Genomic DNA, 18650 nt, shown 5'->3' with positions numbered 1-18650 from the left:
TCTGTAGAAGATTGAGACTGGACCCACACCTTTCACCATTAAATAAGATAGATTCTCACTGGATAAAAGATTTAAACTTAAGACATAAAACTATAAGAATACTTGAAGAAAGTGCAGGGAAAACTCTTGAAGGAATCGGCCTGGGTGAATATTTTATGAGGAGGACTCCCCAGGCAATTGAAGCAGTATCAAAAATACACTACTGGGACCTGATCAAACTAAAAAGCTTCTGCACAGCCAAGAACATAGTAAGTAAAGCAAGCAGACAGCCCTCAGAATGGGAGAAAAGAGAACTCAAACGTATTAGCAAGAAAAGAACATGTGGTCCATCTCAGGGTGGGCAAGAGACTTGAAGAGAAACTTCTCTAAAGAAGACAGACCCATGATCTACAAACACATGAAAAAAAGCTCATCATCCTTAATCATCAGAGAAATGCAAATCAAAACTACTTTGATATATCACCTAACCCCAGTAAGAGTAGCCCACATAACAAAATCCCAAAACCAGAGATGTTGGCGTGGAGAAAAAGGCACACTTCTACACTGCTGGTGGGAATGCACACTAATATGTTCCTTCTGGAAGGACGTTTGGTGAATACTTAGAGACCTAAAAATAGACCTGCCATTCGATCCTATGATTCCTTTACTAGGTATATACCGAGAAGACCAAAAATCACAATATGACAAAGACATCTGTACCAGAATGTTTATTGCAGCCCAATTCATAATTGCTAAGTCATGGAAGAAGCCCAAGTGCCCACCGACCCACGAATGGACTAGCAAATTGTGGTACATGTATACCATGGAATATTATGCAGCCTTAAAGAAAGATGGAGACTTTACCTCTTTCATGTTTACATGGATGGAGCTGGAACATAGTCTTCTTAGCAAAGTATCTCAGGAATGGAAGAAAAAGTACCCAATGTACTCAGCCCTACTATGAAGCTAAAGTATAGCTTTCACATGAAGACTATAACCCAACTATAGCACAAGACTATGGGGAAAGGGCCAAGGAAGGGGAAGGGAGAGGGGAGGTTTTGGTGGAGGGAGGGTAATGGGTGGGGCCACATCTATGGTGCATCTTAGAATGGGTACAGGCGATTGCACTAATGTACACAGCTATGATTTAACAATAATAAAAAAAAAAAGAGCCCTCAGGATGCTGACAGTGTGAGGACAGTGTGTCCTGCCATTTTTGGCTGAAGGAGGAACAGAAACCAGGCCGTCCTTCACCAGCTGTCAGGTCTTGCAGGTGAGGTGACTTCTCTGGGCCTCAGTGCCCCATTTGTAAAATGGAAGCAGTAACATCTGACTTGCGAGACTGTTGATTGAACAGAATAATCAATCAAAAAGACAATGTGGGTTGTAGGTGATCATTAGCTGAACGAGAGGGCAGAGGAGACTCCAAGAGAGTGATTTTCAACTGGTGAGCTGCAAGAGGAAATTAGGTGTGCTGTGAACACTTTTTTTTTTTTTTTATAGAGACAGAGTCTCACTTTACTGCCCTTGGTAGAGTGCCATGATGTCACATGGCTCACAGCAACCTCCAGCTCTTGGGCTTACGTGATTCTCTTGCCTCAGCCTCCCAAGTAGCTGGGACTACAGGTGTCTGCCACAACACCTGGCTATTTTTTTGTTGCAGTTTGGCCGGGGCCAGGTTTGAACCCTCCACCCTCGGTATATGGGGCCAGCGCCCTACTCTCTGAGCCACAGGCGCCACCCTGCTGTGAACACTTTTAAAGGCCATTAGTTATTTTCAAAATAAGTTTGAAGCACAATAAGTATATTCTTTTTTTTATGCTTTTTTTAATCAAGATAACCTGAGTGTGCCACAGTGTGCTGTGAGATAGAGAAGGCTGAAAAACACTGCTCTAAAGTGATGATTCACGTTGGACAGATGATGTCCCTTTGTCCTGCTGGATCCTAGAGGACACGGACTGTTCAATCATGTCAGTTTCCCCAGCACCTGGCTTAATTCTTAGTCCACATTAGAGACTGTATGAAATGTGCTACATCAAATTAAATTTTCTATCTAATTAATTTGCATCAAATTAGGCCTAGTTCAAAAGAAACACAAAAACTGGACCTGTTATAATCAGGTTGTGCAAAGGAGAAAGAAATAGACTTGGCGTTTTCATCGTGGCTTAAGAATTTCAATGAAAGAGACAAGACGACTTAACGTTGAGCACCTGGCCCTGGATACAGAAAGCGAGTGAAGCGGGCGTGAACCCACCCTGCGTTGTGCGTGCTGAGGGACAGTGTGCCGGCTGTCAGGGGGCCTTTAGCGCCTTCTCTGGGTGCTTGTGCCCTCCTGTCACCCAGGGCCTTGCCGGCCTCTGAAGTAAGCAGATCGGATGCTTACCTGTGGACTTGACACCCCTGACTTAGGCTCAATGGCCAGCCCCAGGGTGACACCGCCCGCCAGGGCCTTCTTCAGGCTCTCCTTGACCTCGGTGAGCTCCAACTCCAGGTTGACACGCTCCGACTCCTTCTGCCGACACTCCTCCTCCAGCCTCTTCAACTTGTCCTCCAGGACCCCCTGGGTCTTCCTGCCTGGAACCGCAGAGGGACACGCTGCTCCAACACCAGGCACAGACTCTCAGAGTAAGAGGGGAAAGGACACCTGCCCCTCACAGGGTTTCTGGAAAGTGTCTCAGGGGGAGCTCCCCTGAGGCAGGTCCTTCCTGCAAACTGAAGCCCAGCTGTTCTTCACAGGACCAGAGACCTTCTCCACCTACCTGTCTTCACTGCAGCTTCAAGGACACAAGCAGGAAACAGGACGCCCTGATTCTTACAAATACCAAATCTTGGGTCTGGACCTCAATGCACTCGCTTGAAAATGTGGAACTGAAACTGGATGTTTCCAAAGGTGTCACTGCCCTAACAAGTCTGACGGTTGTTCTGTCCTGATGCCTCCACCAGTTACTGAGTCATCTTATATGACAAACAGCAACATGGCTTGCTTCCCTGTGGGGCACAGTGGCTTTATTTACTTCATTTGAGATCTGTTACAGTGACCTCAGATGACAAGTACTGTGCCCACTGGACAGATGAGAGAACTGATCTCCAGAGGGGAACGGACTGTGTTGGGGCCCAGGCTGGTGCTGGCCAGCACTCAAGTTGTCTTTCTCAAGACCAGAACCTTCCCTCCTGCATGTCTCTACCCTGCGGGCTTGGGGAACAGGAGGAGGGAATGCTGCTGCCTGGCTAAGCTCAATGCCCCATCCCATTCTTGGACTTCTCCCTCTCCCAGGGGCCCCCATCCCACCCCAGCTTCAGTCGCATCCTGCCCACTCCTACAGGGTCAGCCTGACTCACTCAGCACACAACTGTCCTCCCACCCCGAAGCCCCATCAGCTCCTCCCTCCAGCTGTAGTCAGGAAAGGCTTGAGCTGCAATTAACTCCTTGCCGTGCACGAGCTGACTCTCTTTAACCCCCAGTCCCAGCAGCATCTGCACTGCACCTTCTCTCACCCCCAGGGTGCAAAAAACCCTAAATGTAAAGACTAAGATCTGCCCCAACTGACACAGTACACATGTGAGCAATTCCACCCCAGTGTCAGGAACTAAACGCCCAGTTCCTGTTGGGAAGAATCAAGAAGTTGGACCCAACATACTGTTCTAACTCTCAACTCAGTTTCCCAAATAACTGTGCCTTTTTTTACTCTTAGTCTCTCCCAGGGGGGTTGGATTCTACTAAACTGGCTTCTTCCCTGATGAATTCCAAGACTCAGACACTGCCTTGCTCTCACCTGCCCCTTCTCAGGGGAGAGAGGGCTACTTCTCCCCGTGAAGAGACCTCTTCTCTTGCCTGGATTTCTGAACATTACTTATCTGTGTGGGCTGCCCTGCTGACGAGAAATCCTACTGATTCATCTGATACAGTGCCCAGAATCTACTGAGACCCGCGGACACAGGAGTCATCCTGTAGATGATCTCTGTGGTCAGCACCTGAAGCTGGATGGAGTCCCCAGCCTCCCTGCTGCCTCAGTGGGCAGCCTGAGGGTCAGGCCTCGGCCTCAATTCAAATACACTGGCACCTGCCCTGGGCTTATCAGCAATGCTTGCAGACCCAGAGAAACACTATGTGGACTAATGTCCTCTTACTAAATAAAACCACAGCCTGAGCAAGTCCCAGATCCTTTGGGCAAAGCAGGATGAAATATATAATCAACACAGTCACCTTGGGCCAGTCAGAACCGAAACTTTCATACCAGCATTCACTTCAATGGCCGCTCTAAGGTCTTTCCTTTCTTTTCGGAGCTGGGCCAGTCTGTTCCTCAGGGCTTCTTTCCTCCTGAGCAGCTCCTCTTCTTTGGTCTGCAACCTCTTGGCATCTGCTTCTACCCGGTTCTTGCCATACTTGTACTGGTCGGCATCTTCAAAAGAAAAAACAGCAGCCATGGAAACTCAGCTTTAATCAGCAGATAACGGGGTAATTTGTAAAGTCTGTTTATTAATCAGACAACTCAGGAAAATAAACTCAAAGCCAGTGATTTGGCTAATTCAACAAGAAAAAACAGGACTGGTTTGAACCAAGCAGAAAAGTGACTAATTCTAATTCTCTGATATTCACTGAATCAATCATTTTTAAAAGAGAATATTAGGAAATGCCTTTCATTTCCTTTCCTTTGAGGCATGCAACTTATAATTAATCTTCAACAAGGCTGAAAGTGAACATTCTATAATTTGAAAAGACAGGAATCTACTATTATCAAAAATAATGTCTTGGGTTTACACAGTTTTCTGGATTTTTCAAAACACCTCCATGGCATGGCACTGTCTGCTCCTTACAACTATGTGGTCTGTTCTGCTCAACCTGCATGCTGCATGCCGGCATGAGAGCAGCCCCTGGAAGGGGATGAACACACAGGAAATACCTGCTGAGTAAATAAACGAAAAAGGAATAAACAAAGAGGCGAGACAGAAGAGTATCTGGAGCCTGTCTATGGACGACACCTGCCACTTGTAGCTGCACGGCCTTCAACAAGGCCCTTAATTTCCTTGTGCCTCAGTTTCCTCATCTGTGAAATGGACATAAGAGCAGGTAGTTCCTGGGGTTGTTACAAGGAGTAAATTGATTATTTATAAAGCACTTTGGACAAACACAAAAATAAGCACGATACAAATGCTTGCTTAATAAAATGAATAAACAAATGAATGAAAAGGAAACTAGTTTTAGAAAATTTAGAGACTTGGGCAACATCCTAGCACCCTGACCCTGTGCTCTCCTCCTGTTGCTTTGCTGGCTTCTCTGTGATAGAAAGTCAGGGAAGAACACTTTGGAAAAATACATTAAAGAAATGAAGATTCTAACAAATCTCTGATCAAGGATCACCAATTTTGAAGCTTCAACTGTCTCCCAACTGCTGGTAACAATCCCTCTCACCTGACTCAAAGCCTCTATGCTTCACGCACACCTTACTATTTCATATCTCGCCTGTCTGACTCCCTCACTAGACTAGACACTGCTTTGGGGTAGCAGTCATGGAGGGCAACATAATGGCTGATAATAAAAACACTGGACTCAGAAAAGTGGCTGTAAGCCACGCAGCACCCCTTCCTTGCTAAATGATTCTGGGAAAGCAATCAATCACCCTAAAACCTCAGCTTCACCCTCCATACAGCAGAAGTAAGGAGGACTACCTTGTGGTTTTTAAAAAGTTAGTTCTATGCACCTTAAAGAAACCTAACCAAATGATCTGATGCCTGTAGCGGCCACTCCCTACCAGGTGTCTCCACGATCAGTGATGACAGACGCCCCAGAGCCTGTCCACGCGAGACATGATGGAGCCATTTCCAGCACCTGGATTTGCCAATTCTTGCAGTGTACGCCATCATGATTTCAATAAAACATTGCACTTATGAAGGCACGCAGAAAGCTATCACCCTCCAATCAATTTTCCCCTCACCAAACAGAAACCCCCAAAAGCTACTAAAAGGACTGGCAGACTGAGGACGACCAATTACAATGTGCTCGTGCCTCAGGTAATGATGTCCTCTGCAAACTGGGCCAAGTCCAAACTTCACAAATCTACACATTTGTTTCTAAACTAAGGTGTTTCCCGAACAAAAGCATGTGCAATAACCTAGGAATTTCCACACCTTTTGGTCCCCATGCAATAAATCCTGTACAATCTATAAGGCAAGGGGCTAGATTCAGGAAAAACACAGACTGCAATTATTTACCTCTTTCGTTGTCATGAGATGTCACCAAAGGTAATAAAAATTCCCTACAGAAGGTCTCATAAAATTAAGGAATAAATCATCCAGGAAATAAAACAAGCTCAAGGCACGGAGAGGGAAATACTGTGGCAGCCGACACTTTACGCGATTCAGCTCCTGCCTTACAAAGCTTTCCGGGCACCGCTCATTCCTTTCCCCCCACTCTCCCGTCCCCAGACAAACCTCACTAAAAAGTGAGTATGAATACCTCCAAACACATCAGCGAGATAAGACAAAGTAAGTCAGCGACTTAAATAAATGATAGGAGGATTTGGCCTGACTGGCTGCCAACCTACCTACTTGAATCATATATCTGGGTAGAACAGAGATGTAAGATTAGTAAAGAACACACGAGTTTCCCTGGGGCAGAAGCAGCACAGGGCTGCTCACCAGTTCCGAGGCTTGTCCAGGTAAATGGCCACAAAGCTAGGCTTTGTTTCTCAGTAAGCCACAGGGCAGACGGGTGTCAGCCTCTGTCCCCTTCACACCTGCTGCAGAGGTGACCAGCGGGAGCCTGCCAGCCTCGTCTCCATCTCCACTAACACACAGACTGGTCTACCAGTTGCATTAATCTACATCTGAACAGTTCTAGGATAAATCCCAAGTGACGACAGCATGTAACCACACGAAGCTCAGTATTTGCTTCTAAATCCCATCTTCCTCCTCTGGGAAACCTTTCCAGACAAGCCTGAGGGAACCTGGAGTTCCTGAGCCTTGTAATGCCCACGCTGCAGTCCTTACCTTGGCTTATGTGCACGTGTGACTCTCTGCTGGACAAGAGCCACTTGCTGGCCACTGCTCTCTAGATTACCCTTACACTCTGGAAACAAGCAGAGTGCCCTGACAGAGTGACCGCTGCCTGGCTAGATGGCTGATCAGACATCCGACATGATGATTGCTAAGCAAATATAAACACACAGAGACAGCAGTTTCTCCCTGGGTGTACCTGTCTGCGCTAAGCGAGGGGGCCCAGCGTCCAGCAGTTGTGCCTCTCCTGTCTTGCCCTTCTCTGGCCAATCTATTTCCAGCTAGATTTGCCAGCTCTGAGCCCACACGGGAGCCACTTAACCACTTGGAAATTCTTTTCTCGTTTGCACAGTGAGGCGGATGGTGATGTCTCCCCTTATGAAGCGGCCATGGGAAATAAACGGGGAGGGAGCAATGGCGGCGTGCTGTAGATTGTACCTGCTGCAGGATTAATGATTCCTATAAACCCTGCATTACTCCAGTGCTTTTAGGAACATGTCTCACCTCAACCATTTCGATCGCCGCTTCCGCAGAAGCCACTTGTCTATGTCTAACAGATACAAAGGCTGAGTTTAAAATGTCTACACGACTTCAACAGCAGATGAGGGACACAAACCAAAGTGCCCCAACACAGAGCCCGGGGCCACCTGGAGCTGCACGTCCCGAATCAGTCCCACAGCTAACAAACCAGCTCGGGCTTCCTTCCAAATGCAACAATCATAAAGTTGGTTTAAAATCATCGCCTTCGTCAACCTCGCCGAAGAGGAAGAATGACAGACAGAGCCTCTGCTGCCAGCTCTCTAACAGTCCTCCAAATTGGTACTCCCTCGTGAGCAGGCCCAGAAAGCCCCAGCTTTGCAAACTGCACTTAAAACCAGAAAGCACGAAATGTAAGGATAAACTCACTGGAAGCTGTCCGTTTCACACCGGCCGCTGAATCTGCTTTTTTTGGCTGACTGCTCAGAGTCTTCCCTTTTCCTGTGACCCCGTTTGATGCCACTGGGGGCTTTTTGCTCTTCAACTGTTGAAATAAACATATAAGAAAATTAAAATCAAAATAAAAGGAAAAGTCTTTTTTTTTTTCTTGTAGTAATTTCTTTCAGTCTGTCTTTTTTGTTTTGTTTTGTTTTTGAGACAGAGTCTCACTATGTCGCCCTCGGTAGAGGCCTGTGGCGTCACAGCTCACAGCAACCTCAAACTCTTGGGCTTAAGTGATTCTCCTGCCTCAGCCTCCCAAGCAGCTGGGACCACAGGTGCCCGCCACAACACCTGCCCATTTTTGTCTGTAGTTGCCATTGTTGTTTGGCAGGCCTGGGCTGGGTTTGAACCTGCCAGCTCTGGTGTATGTGGCTGGCACGTTGGCCGCTGAGCTACAAGAGCCGAGCCAGTCTCTGACTTTTTAACTAGAGCCTAGCACAGATGACAAAAATATGAAGGTAAAAGAAAGCAACGTGGTTTACAAACTTTGAACTATTGTGACTTTCCTGGCTTGCCTAAGAAGTATCGAGCATCAAGAATCAAAATTAAATGAGGCTGGCCACGCACCGTGGCTCACGCCTGTAATCCTAGCCTGAGCAAGAGTGAGAGCCTGTCTCTACAGATATTAGGGGAAACAAAACAAAACAAAGCAAAACAAAACAAAACAAACAAAACAAAAAAACCAACTAGCCAGGCATTGTGGTGGGCACCTCTAGTCGGACTACTTGGAAGGCTGAGGCAGGAGATCTCTTGAGCGCCGGAGTTGGAGGTTGCTGTGAGCTAGGCTGATGAAAGGACACTCTAGCCTGAGTGACAAAGAGACACTTGGTCTCAAAAAAAGAAAAAAAATAAAATAAATAAGGCTCTCTGGCATGTCTTTGGCCTCAATGCTGCAGAAGTCACATGTTTCTACTGGGAGATCACAAATGCTAACCACGGAACTGGCACAGGCAGCTGCTTCCTGTTGCTCCCCAGGCTTTCACACTGAGTGCCACGCTGCAGGGAAAGTACCTGCCTCTGACTCAGGGAGGGGACACAGAAGAGCGAATGATCTGGAAACTAAATCCTAATAACCACAGGTTTAACAAAAACTAAATAGTACCCCTACTTCCTTGATTGCTGCAAGCCAACAAATGCTGTATTTTGTTATATTATGTGTAATAAATTCAGCTTGATAGCAAAGGCTAACTCTTGCTCTCCAAGTCCAAGTTAGCTCCAGCCCAGCACAGTATATTTCCTTTCATGGAGGGCTGCGGTTTGGGGGAGGCAAACGGATCTGGCTTCAAATTCCAGCTCCATTATTTAGAGATGCTAAGCAAGTCATTAAGCTTTCTGAGCCTCCGTGTGTTCATTTAAAAATGAAAAGATACTGATACCTCCTCACAATGTCCCTGAAAAGATTAAATGACCTACCATACACAATACAGCACACGGCACAGACCACATATACATATACAACACACTGAACACCCCACACACACATACAGCACACGGCACAGACCACACACACATACGACACACGGAACACCCCACACACGCATACAGCACACGGCACAGACCACACACATATACGACACACTGAACACCCCACACACACATACAGCACACGGCACAGACCACACACACATACGACACACGGAACACCCCACACACACATACAGCACACGGCACAGACCACACACATATACGACATACGGAACACCCCACACACATATACAACACACGGCACAGACCACACACACATACGACACACGGAACACCCCACACACACATACAGCACACGGCACAGACCACACACATATACAACACATGGAACACCCCACACACACATACAGCACACGGCACAGACCACACACACATACGACACACGGAACACCCCCCACACACATACAGCTCACGGCCTCTTGTGAGTGTTCAGTGAGTCTAAGTTCTCTCCATTAAATACTAGCTTCCCGCTGAAGTGCCCAGATGAGGACAGGAAACCTAACCGTCATATGCAACTGAACATGCAACATTGTTCCCTATTCAAACAAAAGCAAAAAGCAAAACAAAGAGGAACAGCAATAAAATAAAACCCCCAAACGTATCTCTGTATCAAATGATTCCCAGCTAATCTGGAGATAGCCCAAATGTATAAAAATGGCACATGTAACTGCATGCTTTTTACCGAAGGGGTCTCTTATTCCAATAAAGGGACAGATGATTACATGGATACACACTCACTTAGTAAATGAAACACACACCCTACCAGGCGCTCCTAAAACCCCCAGAGGCCAGGGACCCGCTCCCCCCCACCCCAAAAGACATCAGACTCTCTAGGGATGCCACCTGAGCGACTGTTGTTTAAAAATCAAAACAAACAAAAACCTTCACATTTGATTTCTGATGAAGCTCGTCTTTTGGGAGGTGCTGTTCTAAGTCACTACTACCTGGAACTCTAGGATCTTACCTGGTTCATGATTTTATTAAGATTACCCAAAGAATGGAGAAAAAAAAGAAAAAACTTAAAACACACCCTTTTGCTGTATATTAGCATTCCTACATGAAGTATTGCCCTTGTTCTTTTTAAAATCTTTGCCTTTAGTTGAGATAATTCACAAAATTTACTGGGGAATTTTTCAAGGATAGAAAGAGAGCCAGATGCAGACAAAGAAACACCATACTTAGACAAACTATGAACTAGTTAGGAATATTTTGTCAGTTCCTTGCTGGCCAAATTGCCAATTATATTCTATTTGAGGGAAAAATTACGCTTTGCTTTTGCTGAGTCCTGTTTAGTATGTGTTACAGAAGTGTGACTTAGAAAGATGATTCTAGGATACCATAGAAGGAGATGCTGTACCTGGGAGCCGGGCCCGAGAGACGCCCTCCCCACAGAAGAGGTATTAGTAACAGACGGAGCGGAGGCAGGGTGTTTGTAATGGTTAGAGGACAGCTTGTCAGCAGACAGCCTAGAAGCCTTCCTGTCAGCAGGAGAGTAGCGGGCAAAGATTTTTGGAGACGGCAAGTTATCGTACAGGCCTGCGTTATCATAGAGCACCTCTTCTCCCAAGCCTCTGCTACAGGACGCAGGAAAGCCGTCTTCCGGTTCCCACTGCAACACACACAGCTTTGTCGTTAGTGACTTGGACACAGAAAACAGCAGATTTTAGCATAAAGAGATATCAGTTAGCATAGCATTTAGTGAAGCATCAGCACCCCCAGACCCCTAGTTGTTATCAATGAAACACCCACACCACACATATGGGCACGCAGGCAAGTGACCGACTCAAAAGGATCTCACTTTGGAGGCCTTAAGGAAAAGTTACTTTTTTCCCCTTAAATTGTTCCCAGGGCTGTTGGCTTATGAAGTTTTTGTTTTGTTCTGTTTGATAAAGCAGAAAAAACAAAAGCAAACCCTGATTTGACATTTCCTACTCCGGAGAAGCAGAGTTGGGAAGCTCCCCAACCCAGGACATGGAGGTGAAGTGAGGAAGGGACACTGGCTCTGTAAGAGACACGGGACGTCTCGGCAACGCAATTTCACTTTGCGGCACTTCCTGTGTTCTGGCCGACAGGGGCTCTTTAACCTTCTCGTGATCTTAGGAGGTAGGAGGGAACGGAGGCAGAGATGGGTCAAGCGGCTGCTAAGAGGCAGAGCTGGACTTCAGGGCTGTGCTCATTCCCACACATGATGCTGCCCCTGAGTCTCAGGCTTTCCTGGGGACAATGACCCCTCCATATTGTCTCCCCTTCACCCCTCCACTGCACACAAGCTAATGATCTAAGTCCCAGGGCGACTGTCCGCATGCATCCCTCTGTGCCACACTTTCCATGCCAAGGAAGAAAATGCCACGACCAAAACACAGTCCGTAAAGGAAGACATGGAATCATTACAGAAAACAGGATGCTTCCAAATCTAATTGACACCGTGGCATTATTTTAGTGGAAAACCTGTAATGAAAAACTAAAATAGCTACATGCCATTTCATGTGACAGAGGAATTTGAAAACATGAACATTAAAGTATAAATTCAAACCCAAACTGATAACCACAGCCAGAACCCGTCAAGGTTTAAAGGTCTTTATAAGGTGCCTTGCATCACAACAAAGGCGACAGGAGTTCTTACACTCATTTTACCCTGTTTTTATAGTCTTCTGGCAGAGGTCCTTTCAGCCAGACTATAATTATAGCCTTTTGTTTTAAAAATAGAAAACATTTTTAATTCCACAGTAGGAGTGTTTTTATTCCTTGCAATCGCTTCACTATGCCTATTTTGTGCTGCTGGGGACTGATCTACCATCTAAAAATAACGGTACCCGCAGATACGCTTGGATGTGCGAGTTCCGTAATGACAACCTAGCATGTATTCATCCCAAGTGATTAAAATGGTCTAGACTAGACTATCATTTTCCTAAAATACCCAGGACTGAGTCACATGGAAGACTTAGAAAACACAAGGGACCTCACAGAAGTTTCTAGATTAAAAAGTGTGGTAGGCCACTTTCATCCTGGATTAACCATCAGGGAAACAATGAACGGGTACAAACTGCTAAAATGACAGATGTCGGTCATAAAGTACAAACTTTATAAAACCTTGAGTCTCTCCAAAAAGACACATTACCTGGTAACAGGTCCGGCATCTAGAAAAGCAGTTTAAGGAAGGGTCTGCACAGAGAAAGCCCTTAACAAGCAAAACAGCATGAATATGCACATGGACATTATGTCCTAAAAGCCTCCCCTGCCAGCCCAGCCACACTCAGAGACAATTCCCAAACACAAAGCCCTCTGAGGACAGCAGGTTTATTTCTAAAACTCCTAAAGCAAACTCATTCCTGGGGTAGCCGGACCAGGGTGATCAAAGCCTGAACTGTGTGAGCCGGGTGTGTGTGTGTGTTGGGGGGGGAGGTTGTGTGCAGTCCCTGGGCTCCCCAGGCCATGCAGCTCACACCACGTGTCCAGGGTTAGGGATGTGCTCGGAGAAACACCATGGAGGAGCAAGGATGCTGGCGGGGAGGGCCAGGGAAAGGATTATGTGCCATCTTTCCAAAATAATTGAAGGCTAAGATCAAAGGCTCAGATCATTTCCAAGATGAGTTTGGTAACTTGAGACTAAAACCACAGACAAGACCAGTCCGTAGAGAGATGACAGTCAAGACACAGAGTACACAGAGGCCAGAAGAGCTGGGTCCCACCTGGACAGTGGCATTGGCCAGAATCCTGGGCAGTGACTATGTGGAAAGACCTGCTCTGCACTGGCCGCCACACTGCTGTCCCTAGGTGGGCAGAACCTGCCCGAGCCTCCTGCAGGGACTGAGGGCTGTGGCCATGGTGAGCACAGCAGTTCCTCAAATGCGAGGGACCCGGAGAGGGGACAAGGAAGAGACTGACTGGACCCAAAACCCTTAATGGGGGATGTGACTGGACGGATCTAGGATGGGGTATAAAGGCGGCTGTGGCTGCTCCCTGACGCCTGTCCCAATGAGGCATCCACGAGCCGCCATTACCCTGCCCAAACCCGAGGCAGCTCTCCCCTCATTGCCTCACTCCTACTAGACTGGGGGGGACAAATAATATCTCATCCCTGTAATTTTTAATCCCTAGCACAGAGCCTGGCCACTAGGAGTCACCAGCAAATAAGGCAAGGAAGAGACTGGCAAAGAGTGGAGAAGGCGGGGAAGGGGAGGTCCCTTTAGAACCAAGCGGGGGCCCCTGGCAGGAATCCAGGGAGGGCCCCGAGGGGCAGGAGGGAGCACATACGAGCAGAAGGTCCACAGATGGATCCCCAGTTCCCAGACGCACCATATCACTCCTCGCTCTGGACACACTCATCACCTCTGAGGCAGCACAATGACCTCCTTTCCAGTCTGTTTATAATCACACTCCAGGAGTCTTTAACCTGTTGCTGCCATGGGCAGGTGTGGTTTTGTGATGCTGAGTAACAAACAGCTAATTTTGATAGCATCCATTAAAATAGGGGAGAAAAGTGAATCTGTAAGGAAATAGTCTAAAATGTCTTCAATGGCTGAAAAAAATAATAATAAACACACTCTGTGCCCACCTTCGTAAAACATAGGCACCAATTTTACACCCACCCGATACTGGGAGACAAGAGCAGGCCTCTCTCATCGGGCTGCTTGTCCGTTCAGGCCCCATCTCCGCAGTGCTGGGTGAGAGCAGCCGCTCAGTAAGCACAGTTGGATGAACAGTGGGGGACATGGCAGAATACACACTTATCGACAAGGTCTGCTAATCATACATGAGACACAAAATGCTGGGAGCACATTTAAAACTCCTAAGGCCAAACGTGGAGACTAGCTTGATACAAAGAGCTGCAACTAAACGTACAGATTCATCTGTACTAAACGTACGTACAGTTTACGTACACATATAAAATATGCCGAGCTGGCCGTCAGGGGCCCCAGTTACTCCAAAGCAATGAGGGAAGCTACTTTGAGTTTGAAATACAGTCATTACTCACTGTTCCTTCCCGATGGTGATTTTTCAGCATGTTTATCATATCTAGAAATTAACTGTTCATCAACATCTTACACTGTGTTACATTTTGACTTATCCAATTATCTGAGTTATTAGTTACTCTACTATGCCATTCTTTGGTCAATATTTTAACATATACTGATGTTTAATTAATGGCATTGACATTAAACGACAAACCATCTACTAGGGTCAAATCACCCATGTGTTCAAATGTTAAGATGAGCCGTATCTTCAAGCCAGCAATGGTATGAAAAAGTCAGAAACAGAAGATGAGAGAGGAGAGATGGAGTTTTCCTCTTGCTTCAAAGCACTTTTTCAGAAGTCTTATGTCATTTAGACTGAAGCCAGGGCACTAAATTACAGAATTTTCCAGATAGTCTTGCCTTCAAACAAAACCAACTGCTTTGCCCTAGAAAAGCGGCACACTCACCGAGCCATTGATGCAGGGGACATCGTCGTAATGCAGCGCTGTCCCGCTGGGGTGTGCGTAGCCATTGGAGGTCCCCCCTAGATATGGGTTGGTAGATACGACACGCCTGTTCATGAAGCTGAAAGAAAGGACGTAAGTTAAAATCCAAAACCTGACTGTTTTTTCCTCCAATCAACAAGTCTTCAGCTCTGACTTTAAGTCCAAGGCTGTGTCAGAGGCCATGGGGGCAGAAATGGGATGTTAGGCTGCAGAGACTGGACACACCCCTTGCCCATCAGACAAGGACACCCTACCCCCTGCAGAGTGGCAGCAAGGCCTGGGGACGCGTTTGACAGCTACGTAAGGCAAGGCCTGCAAACAGCGAGCTTTCAATAGAAACCAACGATTTGGATTATCATCAGTTCTTAACAGTGGCCAGCTCCTCTCACAGCCTGATTTTGTAATAAAGTTTTATTGGAACATGTTTCTTTTATGAGTTTGTTAACTCTAAAGGGGACTGTATGGCTAGCAAGGCTGAAATATTTACTGTTTGGCTTTTTTTTTTTTGCAGTTTTGGCTGGGGCCGGGCTTGAACCCACTACCCTACTCCTTCAGCCACAGGCACCCCCCTCCCCCACCCATTTGGCTTTTTGTTGAAAAACCTCCTGGACCCCTGCCCTAGAAGCTCTTTAGAACATTTGCACGACAAGTATTTATAGAGTTCTTAGGTTCATTCAGCATCACAGCCACATGAGTACAACTCACCTTCACCTCTTCCCTCCACTTCCCTCAGTTTTGGAGACAGCTGCTGACAGTGGCTGCAGAAACCCTTCAGAATGTGTGATATTATGATACAATAACAAATGTATGCTTTGGTCTTTGTCCCAAATTCCTGGCCAGTGCTCCTAACACCTTGGGATCTCCTAAATGATAAGGCCTTACACATTAAAGATCACCTTTTATTAATTTATAACAAGCCCCTTTCAACCACATTAAAGGTCATATCAATGAGGTGACCTGCCAAAGAAACCAGCCATGTGATGACAGGGTTGGAACTTTCAGTTCCATAAAAACCCTCCCTTAAACACATTGACTCTTTTTAATTGATATAGGAATTCTTCCTTTGCTTAAGAAAAATTCATGGAATTATTCTGTACTTATGATACATAAAAGTATAAGTAAGAAAAGAAATCATTTAGAACTGGGTGTGGTGGCTGAGACCTATAATCCTTGCATTCTGGGAGGCTGAGGCAGGCGGATTGCTTGAACTCAGGAGTTCAAGATCAGCCTGAGCGAGAGTGAGACCGTGTCTCCACTAAACATAGAAAATAACCAGGTGTAGTGGCAGGTGCCTGTAGTCCCCAGCTACTCAGGAGGCTGAGGCAGGAGGATCGCTTCAGCCTAAGAGTTTGGGATGGTTGTGAGCTATGATGCCATGGCCCTCTAACCTGGGCAACAGTGTGAGATTCTGTCTTAAAAACAACAAAAAAAAAGCACAGCAAAACTTAAAAACTGAGTTCTCCAATAACAGATTCTGATTTTAAAAAAATATATATATATTTAAGGTTTTCTAACTGAAATATTTTGGAGGCATGGGGTAATCATGTAGAGTTGCTGTCTGTGAGAGGCCGTAAAGCGATGAACCAACCAAGCCCAACCACGTGGACCACTCCCTCCCCTGCACCTGGCACACGCTCGGATGCACAGATTCTGGGATGCCCCAGAACAGACGACGTTGGGACAGGGTGCCTGGAAAGGTGCGCACCTGCTTCCTCACAGGGAGGAGACTCAGGGAGCCTAAGATTTAGAGGCCCCAGATGCACAGAAGGTCCTAGGTAGAGGGGAGGAGCCAGCCACTGGTCAGCCCTCCCCTCATACAGAAGGACCTGCGGCCGGTGAGCAAAACAATTCTTCTAGGCCCAGAGACGGGGTGAGGCTAAGACTAAAAGTTAGGGCTCTGGCTCGGTGCTCCTTCTGACTTTTAGCCAAACCTACAAGTGGAAATGCGGTAAGAGGCGATGTGCCACTTGTTAAACCAGAAGCATTAGAAAATCATAGGAAATATATTTTAAAATACTCTCCTAGGCACCTGGATGAGAGGATGACGAGGAGGAGCACTTCCTGCCAGGTGTTCCCTGCCCTCGGCCACACGAGCCATGGTCATTACCATCACCATCCTCCCTTAGTTCTGATGGGTCACGAACTAAGCATGACTCGGGAGGCATCTCAGGAGAAAACTGCAATATTTTCTTATATTCTATAATCTACATATTTCATTTATTTTTTATTTTTTTGAGATAGATTCTCACTCTGTCATCCTGGCATCATAGCTCACAACAGCCTCAAGCTTTTGGGCTCAACTGATCCTCTTGTCTCAGCCTCCCAAGTAGCTGGGACTACAGACACCTGCCACAACGCCCAGCTATATTTTTGGGATGTATATATTTTGAGATGGGGGGGGGTCTCACTCTTGCTCAGGCTTATCTAGAGCTCCTGGAGCTCAAGTGATCCTCCTGTCTCAACCTCCCAGAGTGCTAGGATTATATAACTCATTCAAAAATATGCTCTCAGGAGAATACGTTTCAATAGTTTGTTATTAAAGTTTCTATATAAATCACCTTACCTGGGAGAGTTTACATCACTTATTTTTCCTTTTCCTTTCCTCTTTCCAAAACATGTTTTCTAACCAAGACATATTCCATGCACAGATAATTCTCCCAAAAACCTTGAGAAGATTCACTGGCTGCCAATTTATATAAAAGCAAAAATACTTAGTTTAATCTTAGAATATTTATCACACTGGCAAGCTGCCGTATTCTGAACATTGTTTATTTGTTAAATCTCATCTCTCAAGTTTTACAGGAATGTTTGGCTAGAACACTTAAGAACGAAAATAAGGTTTCTTGCCTACTGACACTGCTTATACTTACTTTAATGAAGCAGAAAAGATTCTTGCAGTCATAAATTCAGCATGTGCACATTTTTAGTGAATAATTTTTCAAAACCAAAATTTATATTCCTTTCTCAAAATGTGACCTTCCTGCATTTGGTTTAGATTAACATTCCACTCTATATTTATAAAGTAAAAGTGAAACTATGTTCTAGGGGAAATACTTTAATTCAGCATTTCTCTTAAATGTGGGTGTAAGTTTTTTTTATTATTTTTTTTATTAAATCATAGCTGTGTACATTAGTATGATCATGGGGCACCATACACTTGGTTCATAGACTGTTTGACACATTTTCATCACACTAGTTAACATAGTTTTCCTGGCATTTTCTTAGTTATTTTGCTAAGACCTTTATATTCCACATTTACTAAGATTCACATATACCCTTGTAAGATGCACTGCAGGTGTAATCCCATTAATCCCCCTCCCTCCGCCTACCTCCCCCCTCCCTCCCCTCCCTTTCCCCCTTCTCCCTATGCAGCCTTAAAGAAAGATGGAGACTTTACCTCTTTCATGTTTACATGGATGGAGCTGGAACATATTCTTCTTAGTAAAGTGTCTCAAGAATGGAAGAAAAAGTACCCAATGTACTCACCCTTATTATGAAACTAATGTAGGACCTTCACATGGGTGTAAGTTTGCCAATTACAATTGAAATTACATGTGTACTTAGGATAGGCTTTTTTGGAAATTTAATAAATTCTAAACAAGTACAGTAAATATCCATGAACACTTTTAGGTCAATCTAGTTGTACAGATTTTGCAAAATTAGATTAACAGATATTATAGTTCTTAAAAAAGTTACGGTAGGCCAGGCGTGGGCCTCGCACTGTGGGAAGTGGAGGCAGAGGCAGATGGATCGC

The 18650-nt window shown here is 45.7% G+C and overlaps 1 protein-coding gene across 2 annotated transcripts in view; it reads right to left on the bottom strand.

The window, feature by feature from the left end:
- Positions 1-18650, bottom strand: part of AFAP1 (actin filament associated protein 1) — a 205069-nt gene that overhangs the window by 19254 nt on the left and 167165 nt on the right. The window contains exons 14-18 of one of the 2 annotated variants that reach the window (XM_053566739.1): positions 14858-14975; positions 10793-11044; positions 7879-7993; positions 4215-4379; positions 2363-2553 (exon numbers count right to left, since the gene is read on the bottom strand). In XM_053566739.1, the coding sequence (XP_053422714.1) occupies positions 2363-2553; positions 4215-4379; positions 7879-7993; positions 10793-11044; positions 14858-14975 (841 nt within the window). The remainder of the gene's footprint in view (positions 1-2362; positions 2554-4214; positions 4380-7878; positions 7994-10792; positions 11045-14857; positions 14976-18650) is intronic. The other variant, XM_053566740.1, reaches the window with a different exon arrangement.

This window comes from Nycticebus coucang, chromosome 17 (genome assembly GCF_027406575.1).
Source record: "Nycticebus coucang isolate mNycCou1 chromosome 17, mNycCou1.pri, whole genome shotgun sequence".
In the NCBI taxonomy this organism is placed as follows: Eukaryota; Metazoa; Chordata; class Mammalia; order Primates; family Lorisidae; genus Nycticebus; species Nycticebus coucang.
The sequence above is the reverse complement of the archived record's forward strand: the minus strand, read 5'-3'. Positions and strand labels throughout refer to the sequence as shown.